The sequence below is a fragment of the Lepidothrix coronata genome, unplaced genomic scaffold (assembly GCF_001604755.1).
Source record: "Lepidothrix coronata isolate B3197 unplaced genomic scaffold, Lepidothrix_coronata-1.0 Scaffold58, whole genome shotgun sequence".
Taxonomy (NCBI): domain Eukaryota; kingdom Metazoa; phylum Chordata; class Aves; order Passeriformes; family Pipridae; genus Lepidothrix; species Lepidothrix coronata.
This window is the reverse complement of record NW_016690238.1, coordinates 3,858,622-3,873,853: the sequence shown is the minus strand read 5'-3', so window position 1 is coordinate 3,873,853 and position 15,232 is coordinate 3,858,622. Positions and strand designations below refer to the sequence as shown.

Genomic DNA, 15,232 nt, shown 5'->3' with positions numbered 1-15,232 from the left:
TGTATAACCCCTGTACACCCCATGTTTAACCCGTGCATACCCCGGGTACCTCCCGTACCCAGCCGTGCCGCCTGTCCCCACTCTCCTCCCGCCCCGCCTGTCCCGTCTCTCCCTCAGGCGCGGCGCTCGATGCGCTCGGGCGCGGCTGGCGGTGCCTGTGCCCGGGCGGTGCCATGTCCGGCCCGGCCATGGCGGGGCTGTGCCGGTCCCTGGGCCGGGCTCTGCCGGGCCGGTCCCTGGGCCGGTCCCTGGGCCGGGCTGTGCCGGGCCGGGCCGTTCTGTGCCGGTCCCAGTGCCGGGCTCTGCCGGGCCGGGCCGTTCTGTGCCGGTCCCTGTGCCGGGCGGCGGCGCGGCCCGGGCGGGTCCCCGGGTCCCGGCCCTGGGGCTGGGGGCTGGCGCTGGGGCTGGCCGTGGGGGTCCGGCCGCAGGCGGGGGACGAGGCGGACGGAGGGCGGGAGGAGGAGCCGCCGCCCCCGCGGGGCTTCGGCGCGGCCGTGGAGCGGAGCAGGGACCTGCTGCGGAGGGTCAAGGTGTGAGGGGAGCGCTGCCCGTGTCGGTGCTGCTCGGGCCGGGTCGGCACGGGGGCTGTGGGCTGTGGGGCACTGCGAACAGGGGTGGCCCTACAGGCTGAGGGAAGGACGGACAAGAGCCGTGTGAGGACACGGAGGGCGCTGGGGTTGTTCAGCTGGAGAAGAGACTGAGGGGAGACCTCTCTGCGGTTCCAACTCCCTGGGGAGGGGCAGAGGAGGGGCAGGGACTGAGCTCTGCTCTGGGGGACCAGGGAGAGCAGCCAGGGAATGGCTGGAGCTGTGTCAGGGCAGGCTCAGGTTGGATCTCAGGAGAAGGTTCTTCCCCCAAAGGGTGTTTGGGCACTGACCAGGCTCCCCAGGGCAGTGGGCACAGCCCCAAGGCTGCCAGAGCTCCAGGAGGGTTTGGCTGATCCTCTGGGGCACAGGGTGTGACCCTTGGGGCTGGGCCTGTGCAGGGCTTATGGTTGGACTCGATAATCCCTGTGGGGCCCTTCCAGCTCAGCATAATCTAGGATTCTGTTTAAAAAGTACGTTGTAGTTACTTTGAAAATCCAGCCGAAGCTCCTTTGAAGTCCTGCTTGCCAATAGGTGATGCAGTTTGCCTGTTACATATTAACTCTCATGTTTTGTTTCTATTCAGTTCTTCTTACATGTCCTGTTCCCTAATTGGATTGAATTATTAAAGAAATTATTTGTGTGGTTACTGTTGTTAGCTATGTTTTTCCCAGAGGCTGGATAAAAATGACAGCATTGCAAAAGCAGTTTGTATCAGTTCAGCCCAACTGGTACATAACAAAATTTTAACTGTAATGAAGCAACATTACAGTGTATTTGTAGGATTGCTCTTGCAGTTTAAAGGTTTGGGAGGAGGTGGTTTTTAACTATAAAGATCCTTTTAAATGTGTTCTTTCTGTTTGTTTGGTTTTTTTTTTTTTTGATAGGATGAAGCAGGAATCCCAGGTATAATAGTTGGAGTTTCTGTGGATGGAAAGGAAGTCTGGTCAGAAGGTCAGTGGATGGAGGGAGTAGTTGTGCATGTTGTGGGGGGGAGCTGATGAACATTTTAAAAATGAACAATTCAGACACTCCAGTCAATAGATAATTTGTCTGGTAGAACTGTATCTAGGAGGTAAAGAAATGTTCTCCCCACAGGGATAGTCAAAATAATAATGGCTCACATTTGGTGACCTGTCTCCCATCTGTGGGCTGAGGTGCAGATTTTTGCTGGGAAGGTGCTGGGATTTAACAGGTGTGATCCTTTCAGAAATTGAAAGCATTTTTTCTGGTTACACAGTTTAGGTTTAAGTAGAGTGTGTTAGTACTGCTCATATCGTGTAGACATTTGATGTTAAAAAATAAGCTAAAAACATGTGTCTGTTTTCAGAAACATTTTCATGAGTTTCAAAAACCCAATATGTTGGTTACAACTTAAATGATAGTAGTAAATGGCAACATATTTCATTTTATCTTTTATAGAATTTGAAGAAAAATGCCAATAGGTGATTGGCATTGTAAGTGAGTTGTCACTAAGTTTCTTCAGACAGTTGGTTGTTGCATGAACTTTTACATGTGTATAAAGCTGATTATGGGGCTTAATTTCTCTTTCATCATGACAGAAGTGGGTTGGGAGAGCCTCTGGTACCTTTTGTAATGTACCCTAATGAGAATTTTGTGCTAAAACTTAATTACAAACTTTCTCAAATCAGAGGTTTTTCTGGTCTCAAATTACCTGACAATGAAAGCAGAAGTTTTTATAAGACCTCTGCAGAATCCCTTCCTTGACAGGTAGGGAAGTGCCTGAGGGAAGGAGTGCCAGGATCGTGGTTTGTCACCAGGATGCCACATCCAGTAGCAAGGCAAATGCCACTAGGTGTGGGAGCATAAGGCAGGCAGAGCCTTCTGTTCCCAGCTGCACATGGACACGGGGAACAACACTGCTGTGGGACAGCTGGGGGTGGGATCACGGCTCCAGCAGAATTTCAGGTTGTTTGGGTCTCCTCCCTCCTTCTTCAAGGGGGAAAAACATCAGCAGGTGTGAGGTGCTTGTGCTCTGTGACCAGGGTACTAAACCTGCTTCCTGGCCAAACTGGTGGGAATGGTGTGAAGTCTGGGAGGTGTTTTCCCTGAGGGGAACAGCACCTGTGCTCACAAGCACTGTGCAAGCACTTGGGTAGCAACTGTGTAAGAGAAAGGGTCTTGGGCAACTGGCATGGCTCTTTATTTCTTATATTGTATCAAGATTTGGGACTTTTCCTGAATAGTTAATTGTTAGACTACAGTTTTATATAATATAGACATTCGTGCACTGATTGTGCCCAGGACTTGCTTGTCCTGCAAACTGCAAATATGTCATTGCTGCATTTTGTTGCTTTTTGTGCTCCAGCATCACTTGCACAGTTCCTTCAAACCTGGCTCAAACTGAAGCCTAGCATGGCACTTTGATACTGCCTTACGAATTCCAGTTCCTGCTACCAGACTTGTGGGGTTACATGGGAAAACACTGTTACAGCAACTGTTAAGATGTATTTTAATTGAAGTCATGCTGAGTGATGTTGAACCAGTGTGTGTAACAGCACTGTTTTGTGAAGCTTTACAGCTTAGGGCGCTGCTGTGAGTTTGTGAGTGATTTCCTTTCTCAATTTGTGTATTGATAAAATAAGACCCTTTACTGCTTCAATCATTGATTCATGAAAGGAGTGTTTATGACTGTTGTTCAGTTACTTTACAGTCTAGATTTGGTCTCTTTGGGTTTTATACATTGAATATTTGACCTCAGGAGTGTAAATTTTGGCTTAATCTTCCATTTAATTTATCATTGGGTTTGTTGTAGCCTTAATCAGTAACTTGGGGTGCCATTGGTTAATCCAATGGGTTCTGATTAACCACTCCTACTACAACAAAAAGTTATTAACTTAATTAGAGCAGGAGCTGGCATAGCCCAGTGCTTCATATCCCAGTTTAGCTGGAGGAAAAACATTTAAGAGGCCAGTAAATCATTGCAAATAATTAATTCAGCCTGTGTCTATGCAAAGCACCTACCAGAGTGTTTCATTTTCCAAAGGTCTGGGCTATGCTGACGTGGAGAACCGTGTCCTGTGTAAGCCAGAGACCATCATGAGAATAGCCAGCATTAGCAAGTGTCTCACAATGATGGCTGTGGCTAAACTGTGGGAAGAGGGGAAATTGGATTTAGATGCTCCAGTGCAGAAATATGTCCCTGAATTTCCAGAAAAAGTCTACGAGGGTGAAAAGGTATGTAATTGTTTATTGGTAACAATTAATTAAGTTGTTGTTTTTTTTTATTTCTGTTCCTGTCACTGCATAGCTGTCTGTGTACAGGTGCCTGGATCTGGACCTATTCCTCTAAAACAGTAAAATCATTTAGACAAGTACTGATGTTGCTGCTCAGAAAAGCAATGCTGAAAATTCAGTTTTACATCAAGTGTGTAGTGTGTGCATATATATGTGTATATTTTTACTGGGTTTAATACACCTTTGTCTGTTCCTTGTCATGGTGAATTTAACTTGTTTGGTGATTTTGGTGCATATGTTTTAATTAAGGGAGCTCACATTGTCCTGTGTCCCAGGTCACTATTACGACAAGACTGTTGGTTTCACACTTGAGTGGGATTCGTCACTATGAAAAAGATATTGCAAAAGTAAAAGAAGAAAAGGAAAAGGCAAACAGAGCACTGAAGCCAACAAAACCCCATCAGGATAAAGAACAAAGAGAAGGCAAAGGGATTGAAAAAACTGATTCTGCCAAAGCAAGGAAAGAACACGACGGTGAGACGAAAGGCCGGAACTCAAAACCCGGCAGGAGGGATAAGGAGTTGGAGCTGGAAGAGTATTATTTGAAGGAAAAATTTGAAAGTGTGATTGAATCACTGAATATATTTAAAAATGATCCTTTATTCTTTAAACCAGGTGAGTTTCTATTAATTTAGACCAAAGTGTGCTCTTCTGGTGAGACGTTTGTTTCAAATAGTTTTACGTGTTATGAGGATGGTGGAGTCCAGTAACGAGTGTTTGGGGGGGGGTTTGCTCTGTTCTGCAGTACAGAATTTCCTGGGGTTTAGTATCATAAACTTGTGATTCATGTGATATTAAAATGAGGGTGGAGAGGTAAGCTTTTAATTGATTATTCATTCCTACATATAGCTGTGATTCCATTTAAACATCATGCCATTAATGGGGTTTTTTCCCTTTCTCGTTGTGTTTCTTCAAGGCAGTCAGTTCTTGTACTCCACATATGGCTTTACTCTCTTAAGTGCTGTTGTGGAGAGAGCTTCAGGACAAAAATTTACAGACTATATGCTGAAAATGTTTCGTGATCTGGATATGCTGTCCACTGTACTGGATGACAATGAGGCAATGATCTATAACAGAGCAAGGTAAGCAAGGATGAAACTTGCTTTTTCCCCCAACAACTGTTGCTCTTTCTGCCTTTATTAAGCCAACTGAATTAAGAATGTGTGAAAACTTCTTTCCAGATTTTTAATTAAATGAACTGTTGTATGTTATCTCAAAGTTAGCCATGGAGCTGCTTCCAATACCATGGCATTGGTTCTGTAATTGGTGTGTAAAATTAGAGTAGGAAATAAGTATTTCCTGTTATAAGAGTAAATATGGGGGAAGTGGGAGGAGTGTCTTGGAAGTTTACATTTACTTTGGGTACAAATAAGCACGTAAATGTAAATGCAGTAAAATAGGGAGTAACTAGGAGTTTATACTGGAAATTAGAGTTGTCTTGGTTTGCTTAATATACTGGCATTTTAAGAGTTCCATGGAATTGTGATAGTCTCACAATAACACAGGGTTTTCATGAATCAAATTGCATTATCAATTTTGACCAGAATTAAAATTCTGTTTAACACAGAACGTGCTCTACCAGTTGATTCTTTTTATTAATTTGACATGGAAAAAGCACACACACACACAAATCTCTAAACAAACAAAACCCAAAAAACCCAAACAAAGAAAAAAACCCACCCACACAACAACAAACCCAGAGAAATCTATGTAAGTGGATAATCCATTCCAATATAGTGGGTAAGGCTGGAGTTTCTTGTCTGTCTCTCTCTGATATTTTATTGACCTTCCCATCTGGGCTCTGAAATCGATTATTGACTCACCTGTTAAATTTTGGTGTGGGACAAGAATCCCATTGAATGGCCAAGCAGTTTGTGGTGAAAGTCTCATGGAAATGAGACTCAAAACTTTTTTTAAACGTTTGGCTTCTCAAATGCTCTCGAAGAATGATGACCATGTTGAATCTGAGGTTTATGGTACTCACATACAAGTGTGTATTCAGAGTGTGTGTGTGCACACATAGACACAAAGCATTTTTAATTGCTCGGGGACAGCTTTACTGCTGCATTCTAAGTGCTTTGTGGTGATATTTAGTTTGCTTGCTAAATTTCAGAGGCTCTCTGGCTGGAGGCTCAGAAGCTCATCTGGATGCTTATGATGTTCTCATAAATTATCAAGCTTGTACAGTGAAGTTTATTAAACATGTGCATATATTAATCCTTTTATAAACTGAAATATGCTAGGGATGAAAGAATTGGGACAGATTCTGTTCTGAGGGTCTTTTTTGGGCTACTAATTGTTAGGCAGAACTGAGATGCTGATGTGATGGGTTTGCTTCCACAAAGTAGCTTGATGCCTCAAAACAGAATGTATTGACATGCTGAGGTTTGTTTAATGGTTTGGTTATACTATATTTAACTGATCGGAAAAGGTTTAAAAATCCATGTTCTGGATCTTTTAGAGGTGTAAGGCAGGCATTTCAGTGCCTTTGTAACAGGGTTTTTTTGTGACCAAAACACTCACTGTGGGGGCAACGAGATACTGAATCACTGGCAGAGTTGATGATTGTCTTGGATCTTGGACCATTCACCTCTCTTTGCTTCAGCCTCTGATTTTCAATATTATAACTTTCAGAAGTTTCCCAAAATCTTTCCAATATAAGTGCATGCCAGATAGGTTTGTTCCTTTTCAGAACTTTCCAAGTAGTACATAGACCTTATGTGGTCTGAAGACCAAAGGTTGAAATTCAGTGGGTTATCTATTTATTCAACATTCCTTCTCATGTGTTGCATGGAATGAATCAAGGCACGATTGGACTGTTTCTTTCGAAAGCATAATTCATTCTGCACTGCTGTTGTGTTGTTCCTCATGGTTTCATTCTGCAGTTCTGGTTGGCAGTTTCTAATTTGTGTTTTGCAAGACTCCTTCATGCTTCTTGCTTTGTTGTAGAATATGGCAACCAGAATGGGGCAGTGGGGGGAATCAGTCAGAGCAGTCACCCAAGGCTGCAGGGACATTTCAGCTCAGTGTCTGATTATCTGTTGTTGTAGAATTCCTCTTTCTTTAAACCACTTCAAATCTAGTACAGGGATTTAACAAAAAATCTCTGTTGGCTGATCTATTGATTTCTGTTATATCTTATTTGTATATTGCCTTTATTCTAAGAGTAAATAGGATTAGTACTTGTATTGAAACCAAGCTGCTAACCAAAGAAGTCACCTTAATTTTTGTTTTCCTGTCTGAATTTCTCGTTGATTTTTCTGCAATAAATATATACAAGAAAAATATATTTTAAAAAAGTCTCAACAAGCTAATACATGCTCAGTTTGCTCTTTCAAGGTAGGGCAGCTTAAAATCGTTGTGCACAGTACCTGAGAGTGACAAGTTGAATGTTCTTGATTTGTAGGTATTATGTTTACAACAAAAAGGGTCGGCTGGTCAACGCACCCTACGTGGACAACTCCTACAAGTGGGCTGGTGGTGGCTTTCTGTCCTCAGTGGGGGACCTCCTGAAGTTTGGAAATGCCTTGTTGTACAGTTACCAAGCTGGACAGTTTAAAAGCAGCGCTGGCAAACTTCTCCCTGGGTACCTCAAGCCGGGCACAGTGTCCATGATGTGGACCCCGGTGCCAAAAACGGAGGTGTCGTGGGACAGGGACGGCAAATACGCCATGGCTTGGGCTGTGGTGGAGAAGCAGCAGCAGTGTGGCTGCTGCAGGCAGCAGAGACACTATGCATCCCACACAGGGGGGGCAGTGGGGGCAAGCAGTGTCCTCCTCATCCTGCCTGAGGAGCTGGGCCCTGGGGCCGGGGGTGCTCCCCCCAGAGGAGTGATTGTCACCATTGTCTGTAACATGCAGTCGGTGTCACTCAACAGCACTGCCTTAAAGATTGCCAGGGAATTCGACAAGGAAAAACGGGCACAGGGCACAGACTGAAAACCTGGGGAGTGTGTAACAAACTCACTGTACTGAAACAGGAACAATAAAGGGAGAAGGTGTAATTGGGCTCCGAGATCACTGAGAATATGGGAAGAAAAAGCATCAAAAATTCACTTAATTAACCTCTGCTAATGGTGCTAAGCTTACATGTAACTGGAATTCATCTCTCAGGGACGTTCCTAACTTACAGAAAAGGAGAATGTAACAGTCAAGTTTGACTTCCTCTGGTACATGTGTAAGTATCATTATATTAGCAGGTTATTTTTATCAACTAGTGAAACACTTGACCAAGATTTAAAAAAAAGCTAGCATTGTTTTTTGCACTAAGTAGTACAAAAACTTATCTGCCTTTTGAAAAACTTCACACCTTGCTTTGAGCACACAAAGATGTTATTTGTTATTCTCACAGTTCCAGTCTGCCAAAACTGTTCAGTATTACTTTTTAAAGAAAAAGGCTTTCACTGTTGATTTTTGTTTTCCCATAGCACGTTTCTTATTTGCTTAAAAAAACCCAACAAAACCCAAACCTTGATGCTACCTCCAGAATGCAGATTTATACCAGAAGCAGGCTTTTGTCAGAGCTGTGGATTGTTAAGAATTAGGAAAGAATGAAGCTAGAGCAATGTAAGTACAAATCCTTTTGTTTTTCAGATGTTCTCTCATCCATTTTTATTGGACACAGAGTCTGTGTGAAAATAGTTTACTGTGCAATAAGGGGATTATTTCTACAGTCAGATACACCCACATGGCACAACATGGTGAGCTGCCAAACTGTCCCTTTTTTTTTGAATGATGCACATGCTAACTGGGTAGCCAGAAATGGCACTCTGTTCTGTAATGTAAATATTCATTTACACACAGGAATTAGGAACTCAATAAAATGTAAAGCCCATTCTTCAATCCAATAGTAGAAGTCTCACGGACTTTTGAGAGGTTTTTTTGAAAACCATCCTTTGCTCCATTTGGAGGTCTGCCTCAAGGAGCTACTTTGGCCCAAGGCTGAAAAAGAAATTGTGATGTGTTCCAAAGAAGCATTTTTGTAGAATCACAGGATCAGTAAGGTTGGAAAAGACCTCCAATTCATCGAGTCCAACCTGTGGCTGAGCACCACCCTGGCAACTGGATCAGAGCCTCTGTGCCTCATCCAATTCATTCTTTGGACACCTCCAGGGATGGGGGCTCCACCACCTCCCTGGGCAGCCCCTTCCCATGCCTGACCACCCTTTCAGTGAAGAAATTCTTCCTGATGTCCAACCTGACCCTCCCCTGCTGTAGCCTGAAGCCATTTCCTCTTGTTCTATTTCTGGTTCCCTGGGGGCAGAGCCCAACTCCCACCCGGCTCCCCCCTCCTGTCAGGGAGTTGTAGAGAGTGAGAAGGTCTCTCCTGAGCCTCCTCTTCTCCAGGCTGAGCCCCCCCAGCTCCCTCAGCTGCTCCTCATGAGCCTTGTGCTCCAGACCCTTCCCCAGCTCCATTGCCCTTCCCTGGACTCACTCCAGCCCCTCAATGTCTTTGTTGAACTGAGGGGCCCAGAACTGGACACAGCACTTGAGGTGTGAGATTCTCTGATCTTTAATTTTACTATGGGAATATAGTAACATAAGATCTCCAAAGTTTTGTCTCAAAAATTAACCCCCAGCTCACTTCCCCTGTAGTTACATCAGACAGTATTTCCAGGCTGAGACAAAATAAAGTATCTTGTCACAAAATATCTTCCAGTACTTACTTTCCTGCACTCTTTTGCAGCTCTGCTTCTCTGAATTTAGGGAACAAGATGTCTTGGATAACAGCTAGCAGAAAATAGCTCTACCTGCCTCTTTCCCAAGTTAGTGCTTTTAGTATTGACTTCATAGTTGTTACCTGCCCTGTGATGAACATTCTGCTGCCACCTCTGTTCCCAGGGTGCTTGTGGTAACATTTATCACCCAAGACTGACAAACCAAGAAATTTAATATTTTGAGGGGTCAGTGTTTTACCTACATTTTTAATTGAAGCTAGTAGGACTGTTTTAGTTTACTCTTCATAATTCAATCATTCTTGTGCCTTAAAACAGTCAAAGCTTATACCTAAACCACTTGCTTGGGGTTTCTGGCCCACTCACCAAAACTTCACTTTTTTATTCATTAATAATGTCATTAATAATTGTCTTTATCTCAAGAATATCCAATCAGTAAAGAAACAGAGAGAACTCTTCTGAATGAGCTTTCATTGGCCGGGCAATAAATTATCTCCCCTTCCACTGAAATCTGGGTGTCTGACAGTTCCAGTACAGAAGGACTGGAGGTGACCATCTTCTACAACAGCAGCTTCTTTTTCCTCCCCACTCTTGAGCACCAACTGCCTGGTAAACCTGCAGCAGCAGAAGCCATTGCTTGTTTTACACAGGGCATGAGAATAAAAAGCTCTGAGTTACTCGTTTTCATGTTCAAGAACATGAATACAAATAGACCACACAAAATGTTTGGAATATAGAAAATCTAAAAAGTAACACTTGTTTTAGGATTCATAACATATTTGGCTTGTAGGAGGCACCTGTTTGCAAATGGTATTTATTTTTGAAAATAATTTTGCACACTTGGGAGAAAACAAGTTTCCCTCTCTGGCTGTTGTGTGTGGGTTTAGACAAAGATTTAGAATGTGGAAGGTGTAGGTTTATCCTTGTCTGCATGTGATGAAACGCTAATAAATGTAAATATCTGAAGTATGAAAATGAATAAAGAAGAAAAGAATAAATGAATAAAAAGAATAAAAGAATAAAGAATGAAAAGAATAAAGAACTAAGGCATTTCTACCACCAGGAGATCACTGATAGTGTCTCACTCCCCATACAGAATGTTTAGCCACCAGTTTTTTATATGCATACCATGTTGTTTGTATTGTACCTCCTGTAACTTAAGGCTTTTAAAAAGCCTCTGTTGTCACATGGGCAGTGCTGGAGATGCCATGATGTCTGTATTTCATCTTCCAGTGCCTAGAACAAAATGGGTCACTGACATTTTCTGCTGTGCTGTTTACTAAATCATGAGTTCCTCCCTTTTGGGGTAGAGGAAGAGAAGGCAGAGATGTGGGAGATTAGGAATCAGTCTGGCCTTAGCATCTGTATTCAGGTCACAACTGAGCCAATAGTGCTGCTTTGATCTTTGTTCAGAAACCAGTTATTGGATGGGCTGGCTTTACATGTGGCAAACTGGCCAATTAAGAGCAGCTTTCATGATAGACTTACTCATGTTTTAACCTTTATTGTGAAAACATGGTATGGCACTGACACAAAACTGTACTTTCCTTAGAAGACATGTATATGCCATTGGTATATCTGTTTCTGTAGCAAACACCTACTTTTTGAATCTGGTAATTACAAGTGTTCACTGTTTGAAATAACAGAAATAAAACTTACCTTGCAAATGCAACTACTTGTTATATCAGGTTTTTTTATTGACTAGAAAGGTACAAATTTTAAAAGTCATAAAAAGAATACTGGTTAAATAGAAATTCCCAACAATAATTAGCTCACCAAGACACCTGATCCTTTGAAAGAGATGTTGATGCAAAACTTGAGATATTATTTAGTTAAGTAAGATACATGCAAGATTTTAATGTTTTCTTATGGTTAGAAACAAAACCCATTTTTGACAGCCATTTAGAAAGGCCTGGCTTTTAAAAACTAATTAAACCCCTGTTTCTTTATTATTTAATTATTTGCTGTCAGTATTTAAAACTGAAAATATGCAGGTTTTTTTAATGACTAGATGCCACTCATGGCTCTTAGTGCAGTTCTGACTTACTGCTGCTTATATACCTTATGCCTTCTCTATCCTGAGTGCTTCCAGAGTTTTGCAAAAGACTCCTTTATTTTTTTTGTGTATAGAAATCTCAGTGTAGAATTCCAAATGCAGTCTAGAGACCAAACCAGAGGGAGGGAAAAACCATGCATTCCAGAGAAACAGCTGAACACAGGTGAGTAACTTCACATTTTTATTTATCACCACGTTACCCAACACGGTGAAGGGATTACACTGAAAGCAAAGGAGCCATTTTAAATCTATCCAGCTTCCACAACCCTTGCAGTTAGGGCAGCTGCAGTAATAAAATATACAAAATGCATTCTTAAAGCAGATTCTGTCACTATATGCATTACATTGCTGTAGTTGATGATTAACAAGGGGAAGGATGCAGCCAAGTCCAAGGCTTTTACCACTGTTTGGAAGTAGAATTACAAAAATAGAGCTCAGTTGTCTGCAAACTTACAGGAAAAACCTGCACTTCAAATCATTTATTGAAAAAGAGATTCCAGCAGATTAGTCAGCAATAGCAGGTAATTTTTACAAAATCAATCATAATTACATTGTTGTAGGAACAGGCATTTTCAAACTGGTAAGGCTTTCAGGAACACAGATCCAAACACACATGCTTGAAGTGCTCAGTGTTGCTTTCTTCTAAATGAACAGCCTGTAAAGGAAACACATAGTATAGATATGAGTAGTCCTTAAACTGTTAGACTGCCTTGAAAAACTGTCCATCCAATGTAAGTAGGGAAACTGATCCAGTAAATTCAAATTTCATGTACAAGAGGTGAAGATTTAGCACTATAAGTCTTCTCTAGCTCAACCAGAACAACGTGGCTGTCATATAATTCATCTTAAAATAAGACCAAGGTGTACTATTTCTTTTCTTCCAGAGGCCTTTTAAAATGTCACTCTACTGTCCCATTCCTCAGTGATACAAACCCCACACTGAAAAAGCTGCTGGGTGTGTTGCTACCTTTTCAACTGCTCCACAGTCTGACCTCAGCTATTCTGTCCTCATTTACCCTACCCCTGTGTAGTAGCCCATGGTATAAGCACCCCCTATATGTAATTTGTATATATGTTTACCTTTTGTCCTTTAAACAAAAAATGAATGAAATCTGGATTTGGTTTTTAATTTTTTTTTTTAAACCCTGAAGTGATTCCAGTACATTTCAAGATACTGGTGTTATACCAGTTATCTGTATATAATTATCAGTGGTTATTTGTTCCCTTATAATTTATACAAACCAATTTTTTATTAAGGAATGTGAGCCAGGGAACTGCCTTAAGTACTACTGTTTAAAAACAAGCAGGCAAGCCACCCAGAGTAGCAGTGGCACACAATCACTTCAGGCTGCCAAAAGCACCCTCCTCCTTCAGTGGTGCTTTTGAACACTCTAAACATAGCTCAGAATTAAACAGCAGCTTTTATTACATAAGCTGAAGGAAATGACAAGTCAAGGCACCTAAAATGAAATGTGTTTGATGACATTGTAGCTGCTTAGCTGCCTTTTAAAAACAAGAATCTGAAGAAAAATTCCCAGTTCGGGGTCCATTAACAATGTATTTACTGGCCAACTCCAAGCCATTAGCAAAGTGTCCCAGTAGCAGTTTCCAGAATCAAAGCTAAAATATTCTCAGGCCATAAAATGCATTTATATAAGTGGAATATTTAGGCAGTCTAGTGTTGCCCCTTACCTTCTGTGAGCCTGGCTTTGCCCCCAGTAGGCTGACACAGCACAGTTGAGCACCCTACACACAGAACTACTGTCTGAGCGTGGCTGAACACGGTGGTGATCTTGTAGCATCCTGGAAAACAGCATTATTGAACTTTCCACGGGGTATTTCTAGCATGGTTTTATTGTGTCAGTCAGACACTCCAAGTACACCTGCCCAAAAATGCACCTATGTTTCAGTGCACAGCACACCGCGTCGAACGAAGCCGCTCACGGTCGTGGGCTGAAGGACCCGCTTCTCCTTCCGTGCACAGGAGAGCACAGAAACTGAAACTTGGGACTCCCCATCCGAAAATCAACACAGCCTGAAGGCTGACAAGGCCTAATTTGCCTGTAACATGCGTCCTGCAAAGAAGTGGAGCAGTTCTGGATTAGCATTCTCAGCTGAACACAAAAAAACCACTTCTACCCAGAGAAATATTTAACTTGTAACAGGAGAACGCCGATGTTGACAAAGTCTGGCAGCTGTGAATGCAAACACTGCTGTTCCAACCTGTGTTTGTTTTCTGTTTAATCATTGGTACCGGTAAGGCAGGTGCTGGCTTGCATTCTGTAAAGCCAACATGACATTTAAATCAGAAGACTTGCACAGAGGAACTTCACTAATTCCTCATGTAACGCTTTTGTCTACAACTTACAAATTCCATGACTTAAGAAAGAATGAAATCACTTGTACATGGCTTAAAAAAAGGGATTTTCACTGCTTTTCAATTTTTCCCCCTGAAAAGTACTTCTAATTAGCCAAGAGGAATTTTTGGAGAGAGAAAACTTGTAAAGGATTTAATCTTTAATGCTGTCTTCTACTTGAAACTTGTGCTGCGGATGCTCTAAGGCACCCATTTAATCTCACTTTTTATACATGCAAATCCAGGGGGTTGGTTTTTTCCTTACTTGTAAGGGTTTCCTAAAGGAAAAAAAACAAACAAGAAAAACCTCACGCCAGACCTCCAGAAAAAATAAAAAAGCTCATTGTTTACATTAACTTTTGAAAAAGGTTGAAAACACTTCTATTGTTAAAAAATCCCAAAGCAATACACAAAGCTTTATCTCTATAGAACAAATAAACCAAATTTAAATTAAAAAAAATTAAAAACGTATATAAGATATATAATACATATATATAATAAGCAGCTGTTTTATGAGGATGAACAGCACTCAAAATTAGTTTCGCTCCCTCTGCAAGGCGTAAACATTTTAAATACTTACCCGGACATTTCACATCCATGAAGTAGGAGTTGGGGCTCTGCACAAGACGCTTCTTTTTGTGCTTTCTCTTCTCGTCCTCCAGGGAGGGATGCACGAGGTCCTTGGCCAGCTGGGTGGGGCGAGAGGAGAAGGGCCCAGCGTTACCCGGGGCTCGGCCCGCACGGACAGCGAGCCCGCCCCGGGGCTGCCCCGGCGGCTGCGGGGCCGCACAGCGGGGCCGGGGCCGGGCGCGGCCGCCCCGCTCCCTTAATGACCTCCGGCCCGGCTCCTGCCCCGCGGTGCCCCCGGCGCGGTACCCGCGGCAATCCCCGCTGACCCCGCCGTAAACAAGCCCCGCACCGGCATCTCCGCCGCGCTCCCTCCACAGCGCCCGCCCCGCGCCGCCCCTTCCGCCGGCGGGGCCGCGCCGGGCTCGGAGCCCGCCTTGGACTGCCCGCGGGACAGCGGGAACGCGGGACTCCGGGAACGCGGGACACCGGGAACGCGGGACAACGGGAACGCGGGACAGCGGGAACGCGGGACTCCGGGAACGCGGGACACCGGGAACGCGGGACAGCGGGACTGCGGGAACGCGGGACTCACTCTGGGAACGCGGGACTCTCTCCGTTTCTGCGTTAGGTGCTGGCGAAATTATCGCCTGCGGGTCACAGAATTACAGGATTGTTGGCGTCGGAAGGGACCTCTGCAGATCCCCCAGTCCCACCCCCTGCCCGGGCAGGGGCAC

At 43.4% G+C, this 15,232-nt stretch overlaps 2 protein-coding genes across 2 annotated transcripts; one reads left to right on the top strand and one right to left on the bottom strand.

Annotated features, from left to right (window-relative positions):
• The first annotated feature begins 188 nt into the window (after nucleotides 1–188).
• LACTB (lactamase beta) lies at nucleotides 189–8,751 on the top strand. The gene is made up of 6 exons (XM_017816739.1): nucleotides 189–530; nucleotides 1,472–1,538; nucleotides 3,592–3,782; nucleotides 4,118–4,457; nucleotides 4,759–4,924; nucleotides 7,249–8,751. The coding sequence occupies exons 1-6, from the start codon at nucleotides 189–191 to the stop codon at nucleotides 7,778–7,780; spliced, it is 1,638 nt and encodes a 545-aa protein (XP_017672228.1). The 3' UTR covers nucleotides 7,781–8,751.
• Nucleotides 8,752–11,740: 2,989 nt separating this feature from the next.
• On the bottom strand, nucleotides 11,741–14,899 carry RPS27L (ribosomal protein S27 like). Its single transcript, XM_017816813.1, has 4 exons — nucleotides 14,848–14,899; nucleotides 14,509–14,617; nucleotides 13,265–13,375; nucleotides 11,741–12,227 (listed from the first exon to the last, which is right to left on the bottom strand). Exons 1-4 carry the CDS (start codon nucleotides 14,851–14,853, stop codon nucleotides 12,199–12,201), a joined length of 255 nt encoding a protein of 84 aa, XP_017672302.1. The 5' UTR covers nucleotides 14,854–14,899; the 3' UTR covers nucleotides 11,741–12,198.
• Nucleotides 14,900–15,232: the final 333 nt, after the last annotated feature.